General features: G+C 36.0%; 3 protein-coding genes across 3 annotated transcripts in view; all 3 read left to right on the forward strand.

Moving 5' to 3' along the window:
* Positions 1–1,289, forward strand: part of LOC107551053 (GTPase IMAP family member 4-like) — a 1,585-nt gene extending 296 nt beyond the window's left edge. Inside the window, exons 2-4 of the mRNA XM_016232546.1 lie at positions 29–147; positions 230–314; positions 471–1,289. Coding sequence (XP_016088032.1) covers positions 61–147; positions 230–314; positions 471–1,216 — 918 coding nt within the window. The 5' untranslated portion in view covers positions 29–60 and the 3' untranslated portion in view covers positions 1,217–1,289. The remainder of the gene's footprint in view (positions 1–28; positions 148–229; positions 315–470) is intronic.
* Positions 1,290–4,819: 3,530 nt separating this feature from the next.
* On the forward strand, positions 4,820–6,009 carry LOC107552058 (GTPase IMAP family member 4-like). Its single transcript, XM_016233861.1, has 3 exons — positions 4,820–4,913; positions 5,005–5,062; positions 5,165–6,009. Exons 2-3 carry the CDS (start codon positions 5,005–5,007, stop codon positions 6,007–6,009), a joined length of 903 nt encoding a protein of 300 aa, XP_016089347.1. The 5' UTR covers positions 4,820–4,913.
* Positions 6,010–11,578: 5,569 nt separating this feature from the next.
* Positions 11,579–13,750, forward strand: LOC107551042 (GTPase IMAP family member 7-like). Its single transcript, XM_016232535.1, has 4 exons — positions 11,579–11,753; positions 12,356–12,480; positions 12,626–12,683; positions 12,833–13,750. Exons 2-4 carry the CDS (start codon positions 12,364–12,366, stop codon positions 13,738–13,740), a joined length of 1,083 nt encoding a protein of 360 aa, XP_016088021.1. The 5' UTR covers positions 11,579–11,753; positions 12,356–12,363; the 3' UTR covers positions 13,741–13,750.
* The last annotated feature ends 5,094 nt before the right edge of the window (positions 13,751–18,844 follow it).

Below are 18,844 nucleotides of genomic sequence, written 5' to 3' on the forward strand. Positions count from 1 at the left end.
AATTATCTATTTTTACACGTCTCTATAGCCGTGCAGGACATTTCTCTAAGACCATCAACAATGACTTTAAAGTCTTGGAACTCATCTTTCTCTACAATACTACTGATGCTTTGTATAATTGTTGCCGCTATTTCAATAGGAATTCAGGTATGCTTACATACGCTTAAAATATGCACTCATACTTTGTCCTGTTTTCATTCTAAGCTGATTATCTTTTTGACATGTACAGTATAAGTGGACAAATGTCATAAAAGGTATTTCAAGCAACAAAAACAGGATCTTCAAGCAACAAAAACAGGATTTGGATGATATAGGTAAGATATTGATTTATTATCCATCTATATATGTTGCTGCCTTATATGTTACACTGCTTTAAATAACCTTATATAATATGTATATATATATATATATATATATATATATATAAACAAGATTTAAAAAAAAAGATATAATTCTCGTTAACTGTTCAGTGCATCATCCTGGTGAGCCGCTTCGGATACTTTTGGTTGGAAAAACAGGTGTGGGGAAAAGTGCAACAGGCAACACTATCCTGGGGGAAAAGGTTTTTAAATCTGAGATATCATCCTCCTCTGTGACCGGAGAGTGTGAAAAATTGTATGCAATTATAAATGGCAGAAATGTATACGTCATTGACTCTCCAGGTCTGTTTGACACCAGCCTGACTTCAGAGGAAGTGGTCAACAGAATGAAACGCTGTATCCCTCGCTCTGCTCCTGGTCCACATGTCTTCTTAGTTGTGATACAGTTGGGCAGATTCACAGATGAAGAAGCAGAAGCTGTTAGAATCATTCAAGCTGTTTTTGGTGAGGAGTCCTTCAATTACACCATGGTACTGTTCACTCATGGAGATCGACTGGAGGGCAAAAACATTCACACATTTGTGCGGGACAACCCAAAACTGCTCAGTTTCATCAAAACATGCAGTGGACGATACCATGTGTTCAACAATAAAGAACAAAACCCTGAACAGGTAATTCAGTTGCTCGACCAGATTGATAAAATGGTCACTGGGAATGGTGGTCAATACTACACCAGTGAGATGCTTGAAAGGGCTGAGAGAGCGATTGAGGAAGAGAAACAACGTATCCTGAAGGAGAATGAGGAGCAGAGACAGAGGGAGATAAAAGCTCTGAGGGCTCAACTTGAAGATGAGGCCTATGAAAAAGCACTAAAAATGTTAAACAATAATAAATGACCAGCTGGCAAGTTACCAAGCTCAGAATGATTTTCCATTCTTAATCCAAGGGGTCAGTTCTTTGATTAAAGCAGTAAGCAAATTCTTATATTGATCACTTTCTGATGTGACCCATGTGAAAACTCAGTGAGTGTTGCTACTGAAAAACTAAATTAACTGCAGAAGGCATTTCAAATCTCAAGATGAAGAGTTTATGTTAGAAGTTAAATAGTCAAGTAATTAATAAATAGGATTAAAGCATATGTTTGCCTTCTGGTGAATGGGATATGAGAAAGGTTAATAATGTGAAAAGGTTAACATGAAATGTCTTATAAATGTCTCTTTGATGAAAAGTGGGGGGAAAGTTTTCTAGTTTTGTTACATAATGTAACATTTTAGTGTAATTATATTTTATGTACTGTAACATTTAATTTAATTGTGAAATGTTTTGCAGCTTTTTAAAAAAAAGTGATACTCTGTTATTTTTTAAAGTCTTTATTGTTATCTGGAAAGATGCATTTACACAAAGAAATATTTTACTGTTCAACCACTTGTGTGTATTTGATATGTATTTGCAGTTACTGATATTAAAAAATATTTTGGTTTCAGTTGTTGGATGTGCATGTTATTCAATAGGAAAATGGCCTTTAATAGCTCTTGAAGGAACATATTTGCCACAGTTAAGGTACAAATGGGCTTGTCACTGGGGTGGTACCTTAAAGGACAAGAGTTGTACCTTTGATGAAGGTACAATATTGTACCAACAAGTTTTAAAAATTAAAAGGTACATTTTGGTTCCCCATGGTACAAATCATGTCATTTAAGGTACAAATTGGAATGGTACAAATTTGTTCCTTTATATTAAGTTACAATTCTGTACCCTTAAAAGGTACAGCCCCAGTGACGAGTGTTTGTACCTTCTTTGGTACAAAATTGTACCCTTTTTTCTGAGAGTGTAGTACAAACTTGTTTGTATATGACGCAGAAGTGTATATTTGAAGGTTGGATAACTTCACATAACAGGCATCCAGACTTGAAAATTTTTGTTTTGTGCAAGTCACAATAAAAGCACTTATAGAAACACAATTTTTGGCCTTCGTTTAAACTTAAGAATACACTCTTAAAAATAAAGGTGCTTCAAAAGGTTCTTCACAGCGATGCCATAGAAGAACCATTTTTGGTTCCACAAAGAACCATTCAGTCAAAGGTTCTTTAAAGAACCATCTCTTTCTTACCTTTTTATAATCTGAAGAACCTTTTTTTCACCACAAAGAACCTTTTGTGAAACAGAAAGGTTCTTCAGATGTTTAAGGTTCTTTATGGAACCATTTAGACAAAAAGGTTCTTCTATGGCATCGTGAAGCACCTTTATTTTTAAGAGTGTAGTTAGCTTTTGACTTGACGGTATTATATAATTTCTGTCCACAACTGCTGTATTGAACAGTATATGAAAATGTACAAGTGTAGATTATATACTTTTCCTTATCATTCTTATAAATGTTGAACTATGATTTTATTTTTTGTGTATACATTTAAAGAGAGATTACAATTTAAAATACATTGTACTTTTAAAAAAATGGTACAAAGGCTGTCATCAATCTGGTACAAAATGGTAAATGGTACAAAAGGTACTAATATGTAATATGTAGGTACTAATATTTCAACTTTATGTATTAATATGGCCCTTTAAGGTACTAATATGCACCATTTAGAGGTAAAGAAAGTACAAATGTGTACCATTTTAAAAGGTAAAACCACCCCAGTGACCGGTTTTGTTCCTTTTTTTTCTGAGAGTGTGTAATATAGTTATTTTTAATGCACAGTGCAACATCCAAGTGGAGCTCTTGGTTCATTTGGTTGGAAAAATAGGGGTGGGAAAAAATGCAACACTTTCCTCTATGAGGTGGTCAACAGAATTAAACTCTGTATTCCTTTCTCTGCTCCTGGTTTACATGCCTTCTTGGTTGTGATTCATCCAAACAATTTTTGGTGAGGAATCCTCCACATACACCATGGCACTGTTCACTCATCATGGAGATCAACTGCAGGACAAAACTGCTTAGTTTCATAAAAACTTTGCAGTGGACAATACCACATGTTCAACAATAAAGAACAAAATCCAGAACAATGCTGTTAATTTACTCATCCTTAGGCCACCCCAGATGTAGGTGATATTTTTCTTGAGTAGAACAGTAAAGAGTTTTAGCAAAAACCATGGTCCTTGGTGATTCATAAAATGCAAGTCAGTGGCGGCCTGTATTTAAGAATAAAAAAGCATACCAAGGAACACAGTTCTGATACAGTATATTGAGGTCTTTTGAAGTGAAGATTGGTCTGTGCAAGAAACTGAGCATTATTTACAACATTATTACCTTTAATGCATAGCCTCATGAACGGTCCGGAGTGATGCCCGGTTCATTAATCATTCTTTTGAATGGTTCTTTTTGGTGAACTAGTTGAATCAGTTCACCAAATCGGACTGAACCGTCTGAAACTGTTTGCGGCTCAAGCAGTACAGATCTACAAGTTGTTCACTCAGTTTCAGACATGAGCCAACATGAGTCAAATTACTGGCGTATATGATCCTGTGAAGCTGGTTTTTGTCCACTAATTCAGTGCTCCAGTTCCTCCAAAAGTACACTGAACTGAGGAAAGAGTTCAGACCCGGTCCAAAGACCGATGAGCTGGTGATGTGCACATGAACGTTTTTATAGTTTTTCATTGTTAATGTAAAAAGATGAGCTGACTTGTATTTTATACTAAGGACTACAGTATCAACTAAAATATCTTATTTACTGTTCTACTTAAGCAAAAAGTCACAATTACCCATTCATCCATTTTCCAAACCGCTGGCCCAAAGTGGCTACAGCATAATGTTTCATACAGGTATACATTTCTTTTAATTGATTTTCAAATAGTCTATAGGTTAGGTTTATACATGCTATTTTGCCTGGCAGAGTTAAAAATAAAAAGGGGTGGGAAATCTACATGCAAATGAAACTCTCCATTATAAGGAAGAGGAAAAATAAACATTGCACAGAACAGGCTCTGCAGGATCAAGACTCTCATGAGCTCCACATCAAGGGCAGGTTTTAACTTGCATTTTATATCATTATAAAAACTGAATACCCTTTTTTAAGTTGACATTATATTTTCTGAAAGGGAAAAATAGTTATTTTTCTGTTGTTATTAGCCACTAACTGCAGTGTTGAAATCAGATCACAGAGACAGAAAAAGAATGGAGAAAAAAGGAAAAGAAGCATATGCACAGTGTAAATGATGTAGATATATAAACTTTGGTTTCAAGTCAGAAATGTTTGTTGGCCGTTTACTTTTTTTAATGAAGTTATGAACACATATGAGTAATGCGGGAGGGGATAGAAGCAGATGACATTTCTCATTTCTTTCCTTAATTCACGCATTGTACCAAGAGGCTCTGTGTCTGTCTGTATCCATATTACAAATGCAGTGGCATGTTCTGGTGTTAGGCCATAGTGGGACTTTAAGAGATCCTAGGACACACTCATATTTTAAGACGTCAATGCAAGAATAATAGATAATCAATTATAAATAATTTTACTATACTTTCTCAGTTATGGAGGAGACCAAAAATCATCCTAGACCGTTATCAACAACCTCAAAATCATGGGTTTCATCTTCCTTCATTATACTGGTAGTGCTTGGCATAATAGGTGTCACTGCCGCAATATTGGTGCAGGTATGTGTTTGAAATTGCTTTTTTAAAAGACATATTGTATAAGTAAAATTGTAAATATGAAAAAATGTGATCAAATGTTTAATATTTCTAGATGCTTAGTCAACAAAATCATCAGCATCATGTTTCAGTTCATGATTCAAGTGATATAGGTAAAGTACATATGTATAAAATGTGTACATATGTATATAATGATTAGCAAGTGATTATCATCTGAATTACATGTAATACCTATGATTCTTTTCAATGCACAGTGCAACATCCAGGTGAAGAGCTAAGGATTCTTTTGGTTGGAAAAACAGGTGTGGGGAAAAGTGCAACAGGCAACACTATTTTGAGGGAAAAGTTTTTTAAATCCGAGATATCATCCTCCTCTGTGACCGGGGAGTGTGAAAAATATAATGCAAGAATAAATGGCAGAAAAGTATCTGTCATTGACTCTCCAGGTCTTTTTGACACCAGCCTGACTGAAGATGAGGTGGTCAACAGAATTAAACTCTGTATCCCTCTCTCTGCTCCTGGTCCACATGTCTTCTTAGTTGTGGTTCAGCTGGGCAGATTCACAGATGAAGAAGCAGAAGCTGTTAGAATCATTCAAGCTGTTTTTGGTGAGGAATCTTCCACATACACCATGGCGCTGTTCACTCATGGAGATCGACTGGAGGGCAAAAATATTCACACATTTGTGCGGGACAACCCAAAACTGCTCAATTTCATCAAAACATGCAGTGGACGATACCATGTGTTCAACAATAAAGAACAAAACCCTGAACAGGTCACTCAGTTGCTCGACCAGATTGATAAAATGGTCACTGGGAATGGTGGTCAATACTACACCAGTGAGATGCTTGAAAGGGCTGAGAGAGCGATTGAGGAAGAGAAACAACGTATCCTGAAGGAGAATGAGGAGCAGAGACAGAGGGAGACAGAAGCTCTGAGGACTCAACTTGAAGGCGAGGCCCTTAAAAAAGCTGAAGAACAGTTGAAGGATAAACATGAGCAGGAGGCAAGACGGCAAGCTGAGAGAAGCACTTCAATTTTTGGTCAAATCTTTGAATTTGTGGCCTATTGTGTGAAGAAATTATTTAAGTTAGGCTAATTGTGGAAAATATATTTGAAGAGATCTGATGCAAAAGCCTCTAAGTACGTCTGACGTTTTTCTTTAAAATTTGCATTTATTTCTGGCTACTATGCATATAGGTTTCTATGTAAGTACTGGTACTTTTGAATGGGTTGAGGCTGAGATTTAGTGCATATGAAGTGAAAGTACTTGATGAACAAAAGACTATGTGTCGAGAGCATTCACTCGTTCATATTTCGTATTTCTCTTTGCTAAATATTACTTTTATTTAGCAAGGATGCTTTAAATCGATCAAAAGTGATGATAAAGACATTTATAATGTTACAAAAGACTTCTATTTCAGATAAATGCTTTCTATAAACTTTCTATTCATCAAAGAAACCTGAAAAAAATCTACTCTGTTTGCAATGTAGTAATAATAATAAATTACTATTATTAATAAATAATAAATTACATTTTAAAATATATTCAAATAGAAATCGGTTATTTTAAATGTAAAAATATTTCACAATGTTTAATGTTACCGTTTTTGCTGTATTTTGGATCATATAAATGCAGGCTTGGTGAGCAGAAGAGACTTAAAAAAAAAAAACCATTAAAAATCTTACTGATCAAAACCTTTTGACTGTGTATTAAAACATTTTCTAAAGTGCCTAAATGTCAAAACTAGTACAATATATTTGTTGAAAAATTCTAATATTGAACACACTATTGAATTATAGGCCTTGACTCATATTTTTTTTGTGTTGCTGTCTCTAGCTCCCTCCCTCCCTGTACAATAAATCCACGTGAATATCTGTCTCTGCTATTTTTTTAAAATGTAACTTTACAATCGATATTGATGTCCTTTAGCACAGTATTCTGAATGATGATAATAATGGGGTGCTACTGGTAGCCTAACAGATACTAGCAGTGTAGCTATTACTCAACTAGGTTAATAAAGACAAAAATATCTAGCGTATTTACAAATGAAACTGACCTGCACTTGAAGCCCTGAACAGGTCAGTGATGTTGCTACATTTCACTGCTTCTTCTGGCCGCTTCCTCTCTTTCGGTTCTGTTCGGAATCGTTTGACGGAAGCGCTGGACACAGTGAGCTGATTCGTAAAGCAGCGCTGCCAGTCAAGAGTCAAGACTAACCGATGTATGACTTATTATCGATTTATTATCGAATGAAAAAATCGGAAATGATAACTTTGGTACATTGAGAAGGCATAAATATAAAATATTATTTTCAATAACAATAATAATAATAATAATAAAAAACAGGGCATTTTCCCGGTGCTCCCGATGGCCAGTCCGGGCCTGCTATTTTCTACAACTCATGTAAATTGTGAAAGTCTGCAAAACTGCAAGCACATATCTTCTTGACACTCAGTTTGCAATTGAAAAACATACACAGTGTGTCACAACTTGGTGAAAATATCAGATGAATGACCCTTTTCTCCTTCTCCTTAAAATCACAGAAAAGATTTTGGTGAAAGAGCAAACCAGTTTGAATGAGAGGCAACTAAGATTTGAATGGGCATATTGTTATTTCCATTTAGGATTTGCATTCACATTTGCCTATGCTTGCAAAAACTTGTTCATCACTAATGGGTTGTTTCGAAGCACTGCTTCATGAAGCTTTAAAACCTTTGACCAGTGTCTGTGATTTTTCCCTAATTCTGGATGGTTTTTTTGTTTTTTTAAATTTAGACATTTTAAATAAAACATTTGTATAATAAAAAGGAAGAGTAATAGTGAATAGTCTCTTATTGGTCTCTAGCTTTCGATAAAACAAGCCCTACAAAATTAATGAAAGTACATATTATAAAGACACTTTATATTTAATGGTATTTGATGAATTGTTAATTGCATTTAATTGACTACACTCTCAACAGAACATTTGCAATTGGTTTTTAAATTGAGATTTTTTCCCCTGCATGCTTGGCCTGAGTATTTGTTGCATTTACACAAGTTCTGACCAAGCAGGTGTCACCAAGCATGTTGTGTTTCAAGTGCTTCCAAGCTAGGGCCTAAATCATTTTGCTAAACAATTGGTTGAAAGTTTTGTTTCTCTCATCACTTTTACTTTACTGACCAATTAAAATGTACAAAAACAAATAGGGGACAGTAACTTGAATATGGAAACAAAATGTACAAATATGTAGCCTAACTAAAACAAGGGATGAAATTAAATAAGGTTTTGTGCTAGAAAAGAGTTTGCTGCCAATACAGTAAATGTTCTCACTGTGACATATGACTAAATCTATACCATAGTTGACCTTTACAGATGAAGGGTGAGTTAATGTGGCAGTCTCTACTAGGGTAATGCCTCCGTTTACAGTGTCACATGGCATACTATAATGTAAAGTACTGTATTTGAAGCCATCTGTCTCCCTTTTTCAGATATATGTCTGATCATAGACATAATGATTAGAATCTAAAGTTATATTTATATATGTTTGCTTATTTTGTTAAATGGTTATCTTAAAAAGGCCAGGAAAGATGTATTTTTAATATGTTTAATATGACATTTATTGTTTTGGATGTACAGTATCAAAGATTTGATTATTGGCAGTGAAGTACCAAAAACCTGTTCATGCACATTAGCCAAACAACCACAATACCCACAGCATCTATCACAGGAGATTGTGCCTTTTTGTACAGGATTTATAATTCCTTAAAAAAAAAATTGTAATGAATGTTAATACGTGTCTGGGAATTGGACTGTACATTTCTGCCATATGGACATCACTTTAATAAACTATACTTATTTGTAATGTAGAAACATAATTATTTTGTGAAGCTGCTTTACAATGATGGTGCAAAGCGCTATAGAAATAAATGTGAATTGAATTGTAAAATTCGATTCATATACAATTATAAGAAGAAAACCTAAAGTCTGGAGAAGGCAAAAAGTCAGGGAGAGATCATTTGTTTTTGCTTGTTTATGAGATCAGAATTTTCCCTTTTGTATAGATTTTTAAGTACAGAATATTTCTGGATTTAATTTACTGCTATATTTCTAAGACTTTTGACTGAAGAACTTTGTTTCAGTTGTATGGTATTTCGCCCAATTTTTTTAAATTACACAATTCATTTTGTTGTGTTTTAGGGTTACAGGAAATATGTGTTAATTTAAAGGTGCACTAAGTGATTTTTGAAAAACGCTTTTGACCACAGTGTCGGACCATATACCAAAACACACTTGCAGCCAATGAGTAAGGGTACTTGTGATCTTACAAGGGTAAATAAAGAACTGGGACTGGTTGCATAAACTGTTTAGACTAGTCTTAAAAAGTTAGTCATCTAATTTTTTTTCATCACGACTGGTCATAACTTTTTTAATTCAGTTATGAAAAGGTAGATTGGTCTTTGTGGCGAGGGGGGCGTGGGTTAGCAGAGTCTGCAGCAGGAGAGAGCGGTCGGAGACGAGCGGTGAGTAAGTAGGTTAAGTGCATGATGACATTCACCTGCTTCTCGTTTCAGTGATTGGCCTGGAGAGACCGTAAAAAGCCCCAGTTGGAACAGAGAGAGTGGGAGAGACAGACTGAGGGCTCGTGTGGGAGAGACTGTGGCGAGGGCACAGAGATACGCAGAAGTGCTGTATAAGTTTTGTTTGTTTTGCAGTGCCAGAGCGCCTGCCTGTATTCGTTGTTCCTATGGGACGCTCAATAAATTCGCAGCTCGCTGACGTAGCCAAGCTGCAGGCAGCGTTTGCGGATGTGTTCTCGCCCCTACCTGGTCGAACGGACCTCATACAGCACCACATAGAGACCGAGCCGGGTGTGGTGGTTCGCAGCCGGCCATATCGTTTGCCGGAGCACAAAAAAAAGGTGGTTCAGGCGGAATTAGAGGCGATGCTGGAAATGGGAGTAATAGAGGAATCCCATAGTGATTGGGCTGCTTGATCGGCTGGGTGCAGCTTGTTTTTATTCGACACTGGATTTAACTAAAGGATACTGGCAGATCCCCTTATCACCTCTATCCAAAGAAAAAACAGCCTTCACCACGCCGTTCGGATTGCACCAATTCGTTACGCTTCCATTCGGGTTGTTCGGGGCGCCGGCCACGTTTCAGCGCTTCATGGATAAGATTCTTCGGCCACATGCGACATATGCTGCTGCTTATCTGGATGATATTATTATCTATAGCAACGACTGGCAGCGGCATACGGAGCATGTGTGGGCCGTACTGAGAGGGGCCGGACTGACGGCCAACCCGAAGAAGTGTGCGGGTGGAGGTTCGGTATCTGGGCTTCCACTTGGGCCACGGGCAGGTGCGTCCCCAAATTAGTAAGACGGCAAGACGGCAGGTGATTGGCCTGGAGAGACCGTAAAAAGCCCCAGTTGGAACAGAGAGAGAGGGAGAGACTGTGGCGAGGGCACAGAGATACGCAGAAGTGCTGTATAAGTTTTGTTTGTTTTGCAGTGCCAGAGCGCCTGCCTGTATTCGTTGTTCCTACGGGACGCTCAATAAATTACCCGAGCCTCAGTCACGCTGACTCCGACTTCTTCCTGCCCTACTAAAGAACCCCATTACAGTCTTATTTGAATTGGAAAAGTAAATGATTACTCCTTGGCAACTGCTAGTTGGTCAAACTAGTTCTTAAGACACAGTCTTAACATGGTGGCTATGGAACTGGCCCCTGGTTGATTCAATACGTTTTTTGTATGGTATTTTCTTTACTTCAAAAACTATATCTAAAAAGGGTAATATTTTATGTATTTGAGGTCTGAGATGTGGGAACGGTGAAGAGAGAGAGGGCAGACATTTTGCATTTTAGGTCAGCATTGCCGTCTAATCAGCCAATATTGTCTTAAATAGCCTGCATAGCACTTCATCTTTTATAACATGGGATTTTGACCAAATCAATCTTGATTTTTGTAAAATAGTTATTTTTAATTTTTGTGTGAAAAGTTTTGGACATAAAAGATAATAATAATTTAAAAAAAAACTTAAAGTAACTACAAATGAGCATGTAAAGCAAATATCCGTGTGGAGCATGCTCCCGATCTACGCAATGTTCTCACCTTTTTTCCCCCCTTACCGGTTTGCATCTCTGTATCAAAATAGGGGCGAGGTCCTGTTGGGCTATAGGCGTGTTTGTTTTGGTGCTTTCAAATATCAACATCGTTTGGCAAATATCGCTTAGTGCACCTTTAACGGTGTCACAGGATCAGACAGGGATCGACAACAAGTACTTCAACTCAACCGGGTTTACTTGCAGGTGTTCAGGAGACACAGTGAAGTTAACAGGTGAGTCAGCAATTGGTAACTTAAAGGGATAGTTCACCCAAAAATGAAAATTCTGTCATTTACTCACCCTAATGTCGTTCCAAACCTGTATGAGTTGCTTTATGTCGAACATAAAAAGATATTTTGAAGATTGCTGGTAATCAAACAGTTGGTGGTTGCCATTGACTTCCATAGTAGGAAAAAAAAAATACTATGGAAGTCAATGGCAACCACCAACTGTTTGATTGAGTTCTTTCTTATTGCAGGAACACCCAGATGAATCAGACGTGACTGAAGATTGACTGGAATGCAGAAAGACGGATGGAAGTTAGGTAATCATAGGAGAGCGTCAGGATGGAATTGACTCAATGACAAACAGATACAGTTTAACATGGAATTAAAAACAGGTTTTCCAAGTTTGCAGTGGTTCATTATTTAAGATAAGGGCAGGGAAGTCTAAAAGCTTTCCCTTTAAAGAAAAGTAAAACGAAATCCTGTACATAAGAGACATCCAGACTCTCATGAACACCACATCATAGGTGAGTTTTAACTTTCACTATTGAATCTACTATAAAAAAGGAATAATTGACTTTATATTGAAATGATCTTGATTGAATGAACTTTCTGAAAGAAAAGCAAGTACATTTTGCTGCTGGTATAGCCACTAAATGTAAGTCCAGTGTAAAAGAGACAACAACTTCACATGCTGTATATGCAACTTTAAGGTGCTCAAAAGACATTGCTGACGAGTTAGGAACATAACATTTCTTATTTCTTTATTTTAAACACTGTGCCAACAGGCACTTGCACACATTCATGTGCTTTTTGTCTGTCAATATCAAGAATACTGTACATATGCAGTAGCTTTTTCTGGTCATGCACTCATAAAAATAAAGTTTCTTTATTGGATGGCTCCATGAAGATCCTTTAACATCCATGGAATCTTTTGATAGCACAAAAGGGTCTTTATAGTGGAATAATATTCTTTAGATTATTAAAATGTTTTAGATTATTAAAAGATCCCTGGAAATCAGAGGCTTCAGGGCACTGGCCGATTGATCTGGTCCATAACCTTTTTTTTTTTTTACTCATATTTTACGATTGTATAGCAAGAACAACAGTTTTGACCTTACTCTTTCAGCAGTAGTTATGGAGGACACTGAAAATTCTCCTGCAAAACCAGCAATGACTGCAAACTCTTGGGTCTCATCTTCATTCATTATAGTGTTTGGTATAATTGGTGTCACTGCCGCAATAACGGTGCAGGTATGTATTTAAAAATTCTTATGCAAGTCACAATAAAAAAACAACCATAACAACAATATATGTAACACCATTTCTGACATAAAAATATGAAAATATGTGATTATGTAAATATGTAAAATGTGATAAAATTGGCAATCATTTCTAGATGTTTAGGCAACAAAATCATCAAAATGGTGCTTCAGGTCATGATTTCAGTGATATAGGTAAAATGTTTTTTCCTTGAAATTTTGGTCCCAATAATATTCTATAAATATTGAATTGACTTTAAAAATAAATAAGTAAAATGTAAAGATATTAGCAAGAGATTATGAATTTTTTAAAAATAATTTCTGTAATTCTTCACGATGTTCAGTGCATCATCCAGGCGAACCACTCCGGATTCTTTTGGTTGGAAAAACAGGTGTGGGGAAAAGTGCAACAGGCAACACTATCCTGGGGAAAAAGGTTTTTAAATCTGAGATATCCTCCTCCTCTGTGACCGGAGAGTGTGAAAAGTTTCATGCAATTATAAATGGCAGAAAAGTATCCATTATTGACTCTCCAGGTCTGTTTGACACCAGCCTGACTGTAGATGAAGTCATTGACAGAGTTAAACGCTGTATCCCTCTCTCTGCTCCTGGTCCACATGTCTTCTTAGTTGTGATTCAGCTGGGCAGATTCACAGATGAAGAAGCAGAAGCAGTAAGAATTATCCAAACAATTTTTGGTGAGGAATCTTCCACATACACCATGGCGCTGTTCACTCATGGAGATCGACTAGAGGACAAAAACATTCACACATTTGTGCGGGACAACCCAAAACTGCTCAGTTTCATTAAAACTTGTAATGGACGATACCATGTGTTCAACAATAAAGAACAAAACCCTGAACAGGTCACTCAGTTGCTCGACCAGATTGATAAAATGGTCACTGGGAATGGTGGCCAATACTACACCAGTGAGATGTTTGAAATGGTAGAGAGAGCAGTTGAGAAAAAGAAACAGCGCATCCTGAAGGAGAGAGAGGAGCAGAGAAAGAACGAGCTAGCAGTTTTTAGTAGCAGATTTAAAGGAAAATATTTTGAACAAGCAAAGAAAAAGCTGGATGATGATTATGAGCAGCGAGCAAGAGAGGAAGCTGAGAGAGACACTTCATTTTTTGAAGAAATTATCAAACTTTTAAAGGACCTATTCTATGGATTCTTGCATAAAGCCGGTTATTCGACACAGCAAGACATGTTATTTAACATGATTAAATTTACAAAAACTGGTAAATTCTAATTGTGCAAAATCTTTTACTACCCTAGTTGTTACAGAAAGTCTTTTACATCTTTCTTCTTTTGAAAGTTTTAACAAAAATAATCTATAAAATAGTTTGTTCACTCAGTTTGGATCAAGCGTGTGCTCATTAATTATACATCACTAAGACTTTATTATTATTATTATTTTTATATTTTATTTAAGGCTACTGAGAATAATTTCAGAACTTTCCATTTTGAATATGATTTGAAATGTGGCTAAATGTTGAATGGGTTTGTACTTTTCTTTTTACACTTTTTAGTTCTGAGTGTAGCCTTTGGCCTTGTGTATGATTTGTTTTTAATACATTTGTGCATATGGATCCTACGCAATTTTCCTGTTGTTTAAAAAAAAAAATTAAATCAATACAAAATAACATTGTAAATAGCAAAGTGCTATATAAATGCCTCATTCATTCATTCAAAAATAATTGCTTATAGATAGTAATGATGAAGTGATAGTTATCAGGGTATAAACCTGACTGAGAGCAGGAGTTAGTGAACTCAAACACTTATTTATTGAACAGGTTGATTAATGCAGAAATGCAGGTGAGTATAGCAATATGCAGACAGAACCATGATGGTGAAGGAAATAAATGTGAATCACATACTAACAGCTTGGTCTGGTTAGTATGCTGGTAAGGCCACAATACACACACAAGCACAAGAAGAGATCATGGACATCCATGGACAGTGTAAGGATCCACCCAGATGGAATCCAATTGGTGGATGAAGGTATAAAGTTAATTTAGTTTCAATTTTAGTCTACACTCTTAAAAATAAAGGTGCTTCACGATGCCATAGAAGAACCTTTTTGTCTAAATGGTTCCATAAAGAACCTTTAACATCTGAAGAACCTTTCTGTTTCACAAAAGGTTCTTTGTAGCGAAAGAAGGATCTTCAGATTACAAAAACGCAAGAAAGAGATGGTTCTTTAAAGAACCTTTGACTGAATGGCTCTTTGTGGAACCAAAAATGGTTCTTCTATGGCATCGCTTGAAGAACCTTTATTTTTAAGAGTGTAGCTCCAATTTCAATGATCATTCAATTTAGGCAGTATTTCTAATTAAAAACTGATCAAAACTATCGATTATGTATTCATTTAGATATTTGAATATTCTGGAAATTCTATACTTTCAGTTATTCGTTCGTTAAGGACCTGGTACTGCTTAGCAATTCACTTGGCCAACAAATTCATCAGTTCTGGTCTTACTCAGAGAATACAGGGTGGTTATAAAACCTTTAAGTATGCTGTACCCTGTTAGCGAATAACAAAAAGTGTATTCTTATTTTATAAATAATGTAGAGCATGATTTTATGTTGCCATATTCAAATAAAGGTTTAAAAATAAAATTGTTAATTGCCAAATTCAAATAAATATTTAAAAATGCAGGCTATGAGCCACTAATTAAACAAGTAGGCTATATGTTGTAAACAATTAGGGAATATGCATATAAACAGCCTTTTAATTAACAGAGTGGAATAATCATGGCTGATAGTAAGACATGCAAACATAAAAGAAAACCAAACTGGATGCAAGAGGAGCTGTTACTTCTTGCCCAACTGGTTAATGAAAACAAGGATATAGGCTAATCAAAGCAAAATTGTCCCCGACAAGTTTTACAACAGTCATAATACCCCCGTGATTAAGGCGATATACCTTTTTAAAAGCTCATTATCGTCAAATGTTTCTAAAATGTTTACATTCCGAGGCAGATTTTAGGATTGGGCTTAGTGACTTAGGAGTCCTCTTAACTACTCCTAACCTTTCACAGATTTAGGAGCTAGTTTTACTGCTGAAATGCTTTGTGAAATACTCTTAGAGCAAAAATTTAGGAGTCCTAAATTTAGGACTGACACACCCATTACTTTTAAGATTTTCTCCTAAATCGACATGTTGTGAGCTACTTCTAGCCATAAGATGTTTTGAGTATACCGACCCAGAACAAATCAAATATAACAATTTATTATTAGTCTGGTAAAAATGTATCATGCCAATTACATTATTAAACAATTAGAAGCCAATTCAGAATTAAACGAAATTTTCCAATTCGAATAAATACATAACATCAATTGCTCAAAGACGAATCTAAGAGATGCATACCTGACAGCAGAGAGACACACAGCAGCATGTAGTGATTTCAGAGATTCACATACTCTATAATATATATATACGCTCACAATATAAGTGACTACTGTGAAATTAAGACCATTTTACCAATCGCACAGAGACCTTTGCAATGATACATGAAGTGGAAAAACAACATAGTCACAAGATATGAGGTATATAGGTATATAGATATTCTAAGTAAACTTTTGGTGAAGCCTGGTGGGGGAGCGGGAGAGGCAGAGAGGGCAGAGGGTAAAAGGGGGTCATAAATGAACAGGGAGATATATTTGGTCAGATGGGTGTCATTTACTCTCCTTGGAGATCTTAAAAAAAAAAGCCGTTTTAATGCTCTTTGATGTAGCGTGACAAATCGCTGTATAGGGCCTCAGTTCAAACGGCAGCACAGAGCACAAGTGAACGTGATCATGTCTTACTCTTTACTACTATTTATAACATGAAATAAACATGAATGAACATCTCATGTGCCATATAATCACTGAATCAGTGTTTCAACCACTGAAAGATGTCAGTAAAACAGTCTGACGACTTGGTCGGGGCCGAGAGCCATGCGAATGGAGCCCCAGATACGCGGCTGTTGCCATTGCAATGTATGCACGTGTACCAAACAAATACAGTGTTGTTTTAACCCCTGCATGTGCGGAACTTAATTCAAAACTTGTAGTTTTAAATATCTCCATTTTAACGAATTAACATCGATTCTTAAGTCCCAAGATTGAACCTTTAGTCTGTGCTATTTCAGTTGATATGCGTGAGCAAAACTTCACTATACACTATGACAGCTACTTTTTAACTGATTATTTCAACAACGAATATAATTTTTTTTTCATTGTAGTTAATGTAAAAACTGCCTTAAATGCAATTTACATGTTTGCAGCCCTTTTTATTTGAGTGTTTACTATTATATCTACAAATTAAAAGCAATTGAATTAAAATAACTGAAATGGAGCAAAGGAACCCAGACTCTATTTTAATCATTCTTGGAAATTTTAGCAAATCAAATCTCTCCCGTGAACTGCCAAAATACAAGCAGCACATTACGTGTCCCACCAGAGACAGCACTATTTTGGATCACTGTTACACAGCAATAAAGGATGCATATCATTCTGTCCCACGAGCAGCTTTGGGGCTCTCTGATCACTGTTTAGGGAACAAGGGAAATTTACCATTGTGCAATGCCTCAGGGCTACATAAAGTTCATCTATTCTAAATCATATAAAAATCAAATGGAAAGTTGGGTTTCCGGCATCTTTAGAGAGTTTAATAAATCTTAGGTGTGGTTTGTTTTTATGTATAAAGTACACAAGATATGACAGTTAATGGAATTACCATTACCAAGTTAGATTACATTTGAAAAGATTATTTAAAAAAAATATTTAAATATTTAATTATTTTTCTAAATATTGCAACAGAAATCCATCACCTAATTTTGGAGTTTTGAATATTACAAATCATAATTACATTTATACAGTTGAAATTAATTATTACTCAAATACACTATGCCATTATAATTGCATGACTGTGCAAGTAAGCAATTAAATGTTGAAAACAATAATATAATGTGATGTGAAACAATGACATTACACACTTGCAGACACGTCTGCAACAAAACCACAATTCGAGTGATTTAGGTACTGTGCTTTTATTTCTCAAATACAGGTCTACAAAATTTACAGATATAATACATACTTCTATTTATACCTTTATATGTATATGAGGGCTAAATTAAAAATAATGTAATTCTTATCAATCATCCAGGTGAAGAGCTACAGATTATTTTGGTTGGAATAACAGGGGCAGGAAGAAGTGCAACATAGTTTCTTGTAATTGGTGATGTCTTTCAGACCTTTCCACACTGAAGCAGGGTCACTGGAAGATAATTGATTCCTTAGCTTTCCAGAATAATTCCTCTTTGCCCCTCTGATCTCCTTTTCTAGTGTGTATTTGGCCTGTTTATACAAGAATCTGTCCCCATTCCTTCGAGCATCTTCTTTAGCCTGACGGAGCTGTCTGAGTTTTGCAGTGAACCATGGTTTGTCATTGTTGTAGTTTAAATGAGTCCTGGTTGGAATGCACATGTCTTCACAGAAACTGATATAAGAAGTTACAGTCTCTGTGAGCTCGTCCAGATCGGTGGCAGTGGCTTCAAAGACACTCCAATCAGTGAGGTCGAAGCAGGCTTGTAAATCCTGCTCTGCTTCATTAGTCCATCTTTTTACAGTCCTTAATACAGGTTTAGCTGATTCTGCCTGTAGCTCGGTATAAGATGAACCAAACAGTGATCAGAGAGCCCCAAAGCTGCCCGTGGGACAGAGTGATATGCATCCTTTATTGTGGTGTAACAGTGATCCAGTATATTACTGTCTCTGGTGGGACATGTAACATGCTGTCTGTATTTTGGCAGTTCACGGGAAATATTTGCTTTATTAAAGTCTCCGAGAATTATTAAAGGGGTCATATGATGTTGCTAAAAAGAACATTATTTTGTGTATTTGGTGTAAGGTTTAAGGTAAAAAAAACCACATTATTTTCCACATACTGTACATTATTGTGTAGCAAATCAGTTCAAAGGGGAAATATGAATAATTAATCATAACTAGTTATAATTAATTATAAATATTTAGATCCGCTTTAGACCTCTCAGGGTCAACTGTCTGTCAATTATAAGAACGTTACTTTCCTACTTTCCTGAAATAACTTTCTTACTGTACAATTCTACACAGAGCCTGTAGCATAAATCTGCATGATTAAGGGACTCCAGTTATGAGCAAACAATGAACAACGTCATGTGTGATACAAGTAAGACTTTATTAAGTATAGGAAAAAGTTTAGGCAGTAAAAAGAAGAGAAATAAAAATATGAAGCTATGGTACCATTTGATATTCAGCAGATCTGCAGATCTCCGGAAACATCAGCTTCTTAGTTCAAACACACCTTTGTAAAAAGTGCAAATGATACT

The sequence above is a fragment of the Sinocyclocheilus grahami genome, unplaced genomic scaffold, assembly GCF_001515645.1.
Source record: "Sinocyclocheilus grahami isolate Dianchi unplaced genomic scaffold, SAMN03320097.WGS_v1.1 scaffold17.1, whole genome shotgun sequence".
Lineage (NCBI taxonomy): Eukaryota > Metazoa > Chordata > Actinopteri > Cypriniformes > Cyprinidae > Sinocyclocheilus > Sinocyclocheilus grahami.

Excerpts from the sequence above, each read along its gene's own strand:
- LOC107551042 (XM_016232535.1), top strand. The coding sequence starts at position 12,364 with ATGGAGGACACTGAAAATTCTCCTGCAAAACCAGCAATGACTGCAAAC. Across the intron at positions 12,481-12,625 it reads CTGCCGCAATAACGGTGCAG|ATGTTTAGGCAACAAAATCA; the intron begins GTATGTATTTAA and ends AATCATTTCTAG. Across the intron at positions 12,684-12,832 it reads TCATGATTTCAGTGATATAG|TGCATCATCCAGGCGAACCA; the intron begins GTAAAATGTTTT and ends CACGATGTTCAG.
- LOC107552058 (XM_016233861.1), top strand. The coding sequence starts at position 5,005 with ATGCTTAGTCAACAAAATCATCAGCATCATGTTTCAGTTCATGATTCA. Across the intron at positions 5,063-5,164 it reads TCATGATTCAAGTGATATAG|TGCAACATCCAGGTGAAGAG; the intron begins GTAAAGTACATA and ends TTCAATGCACAG.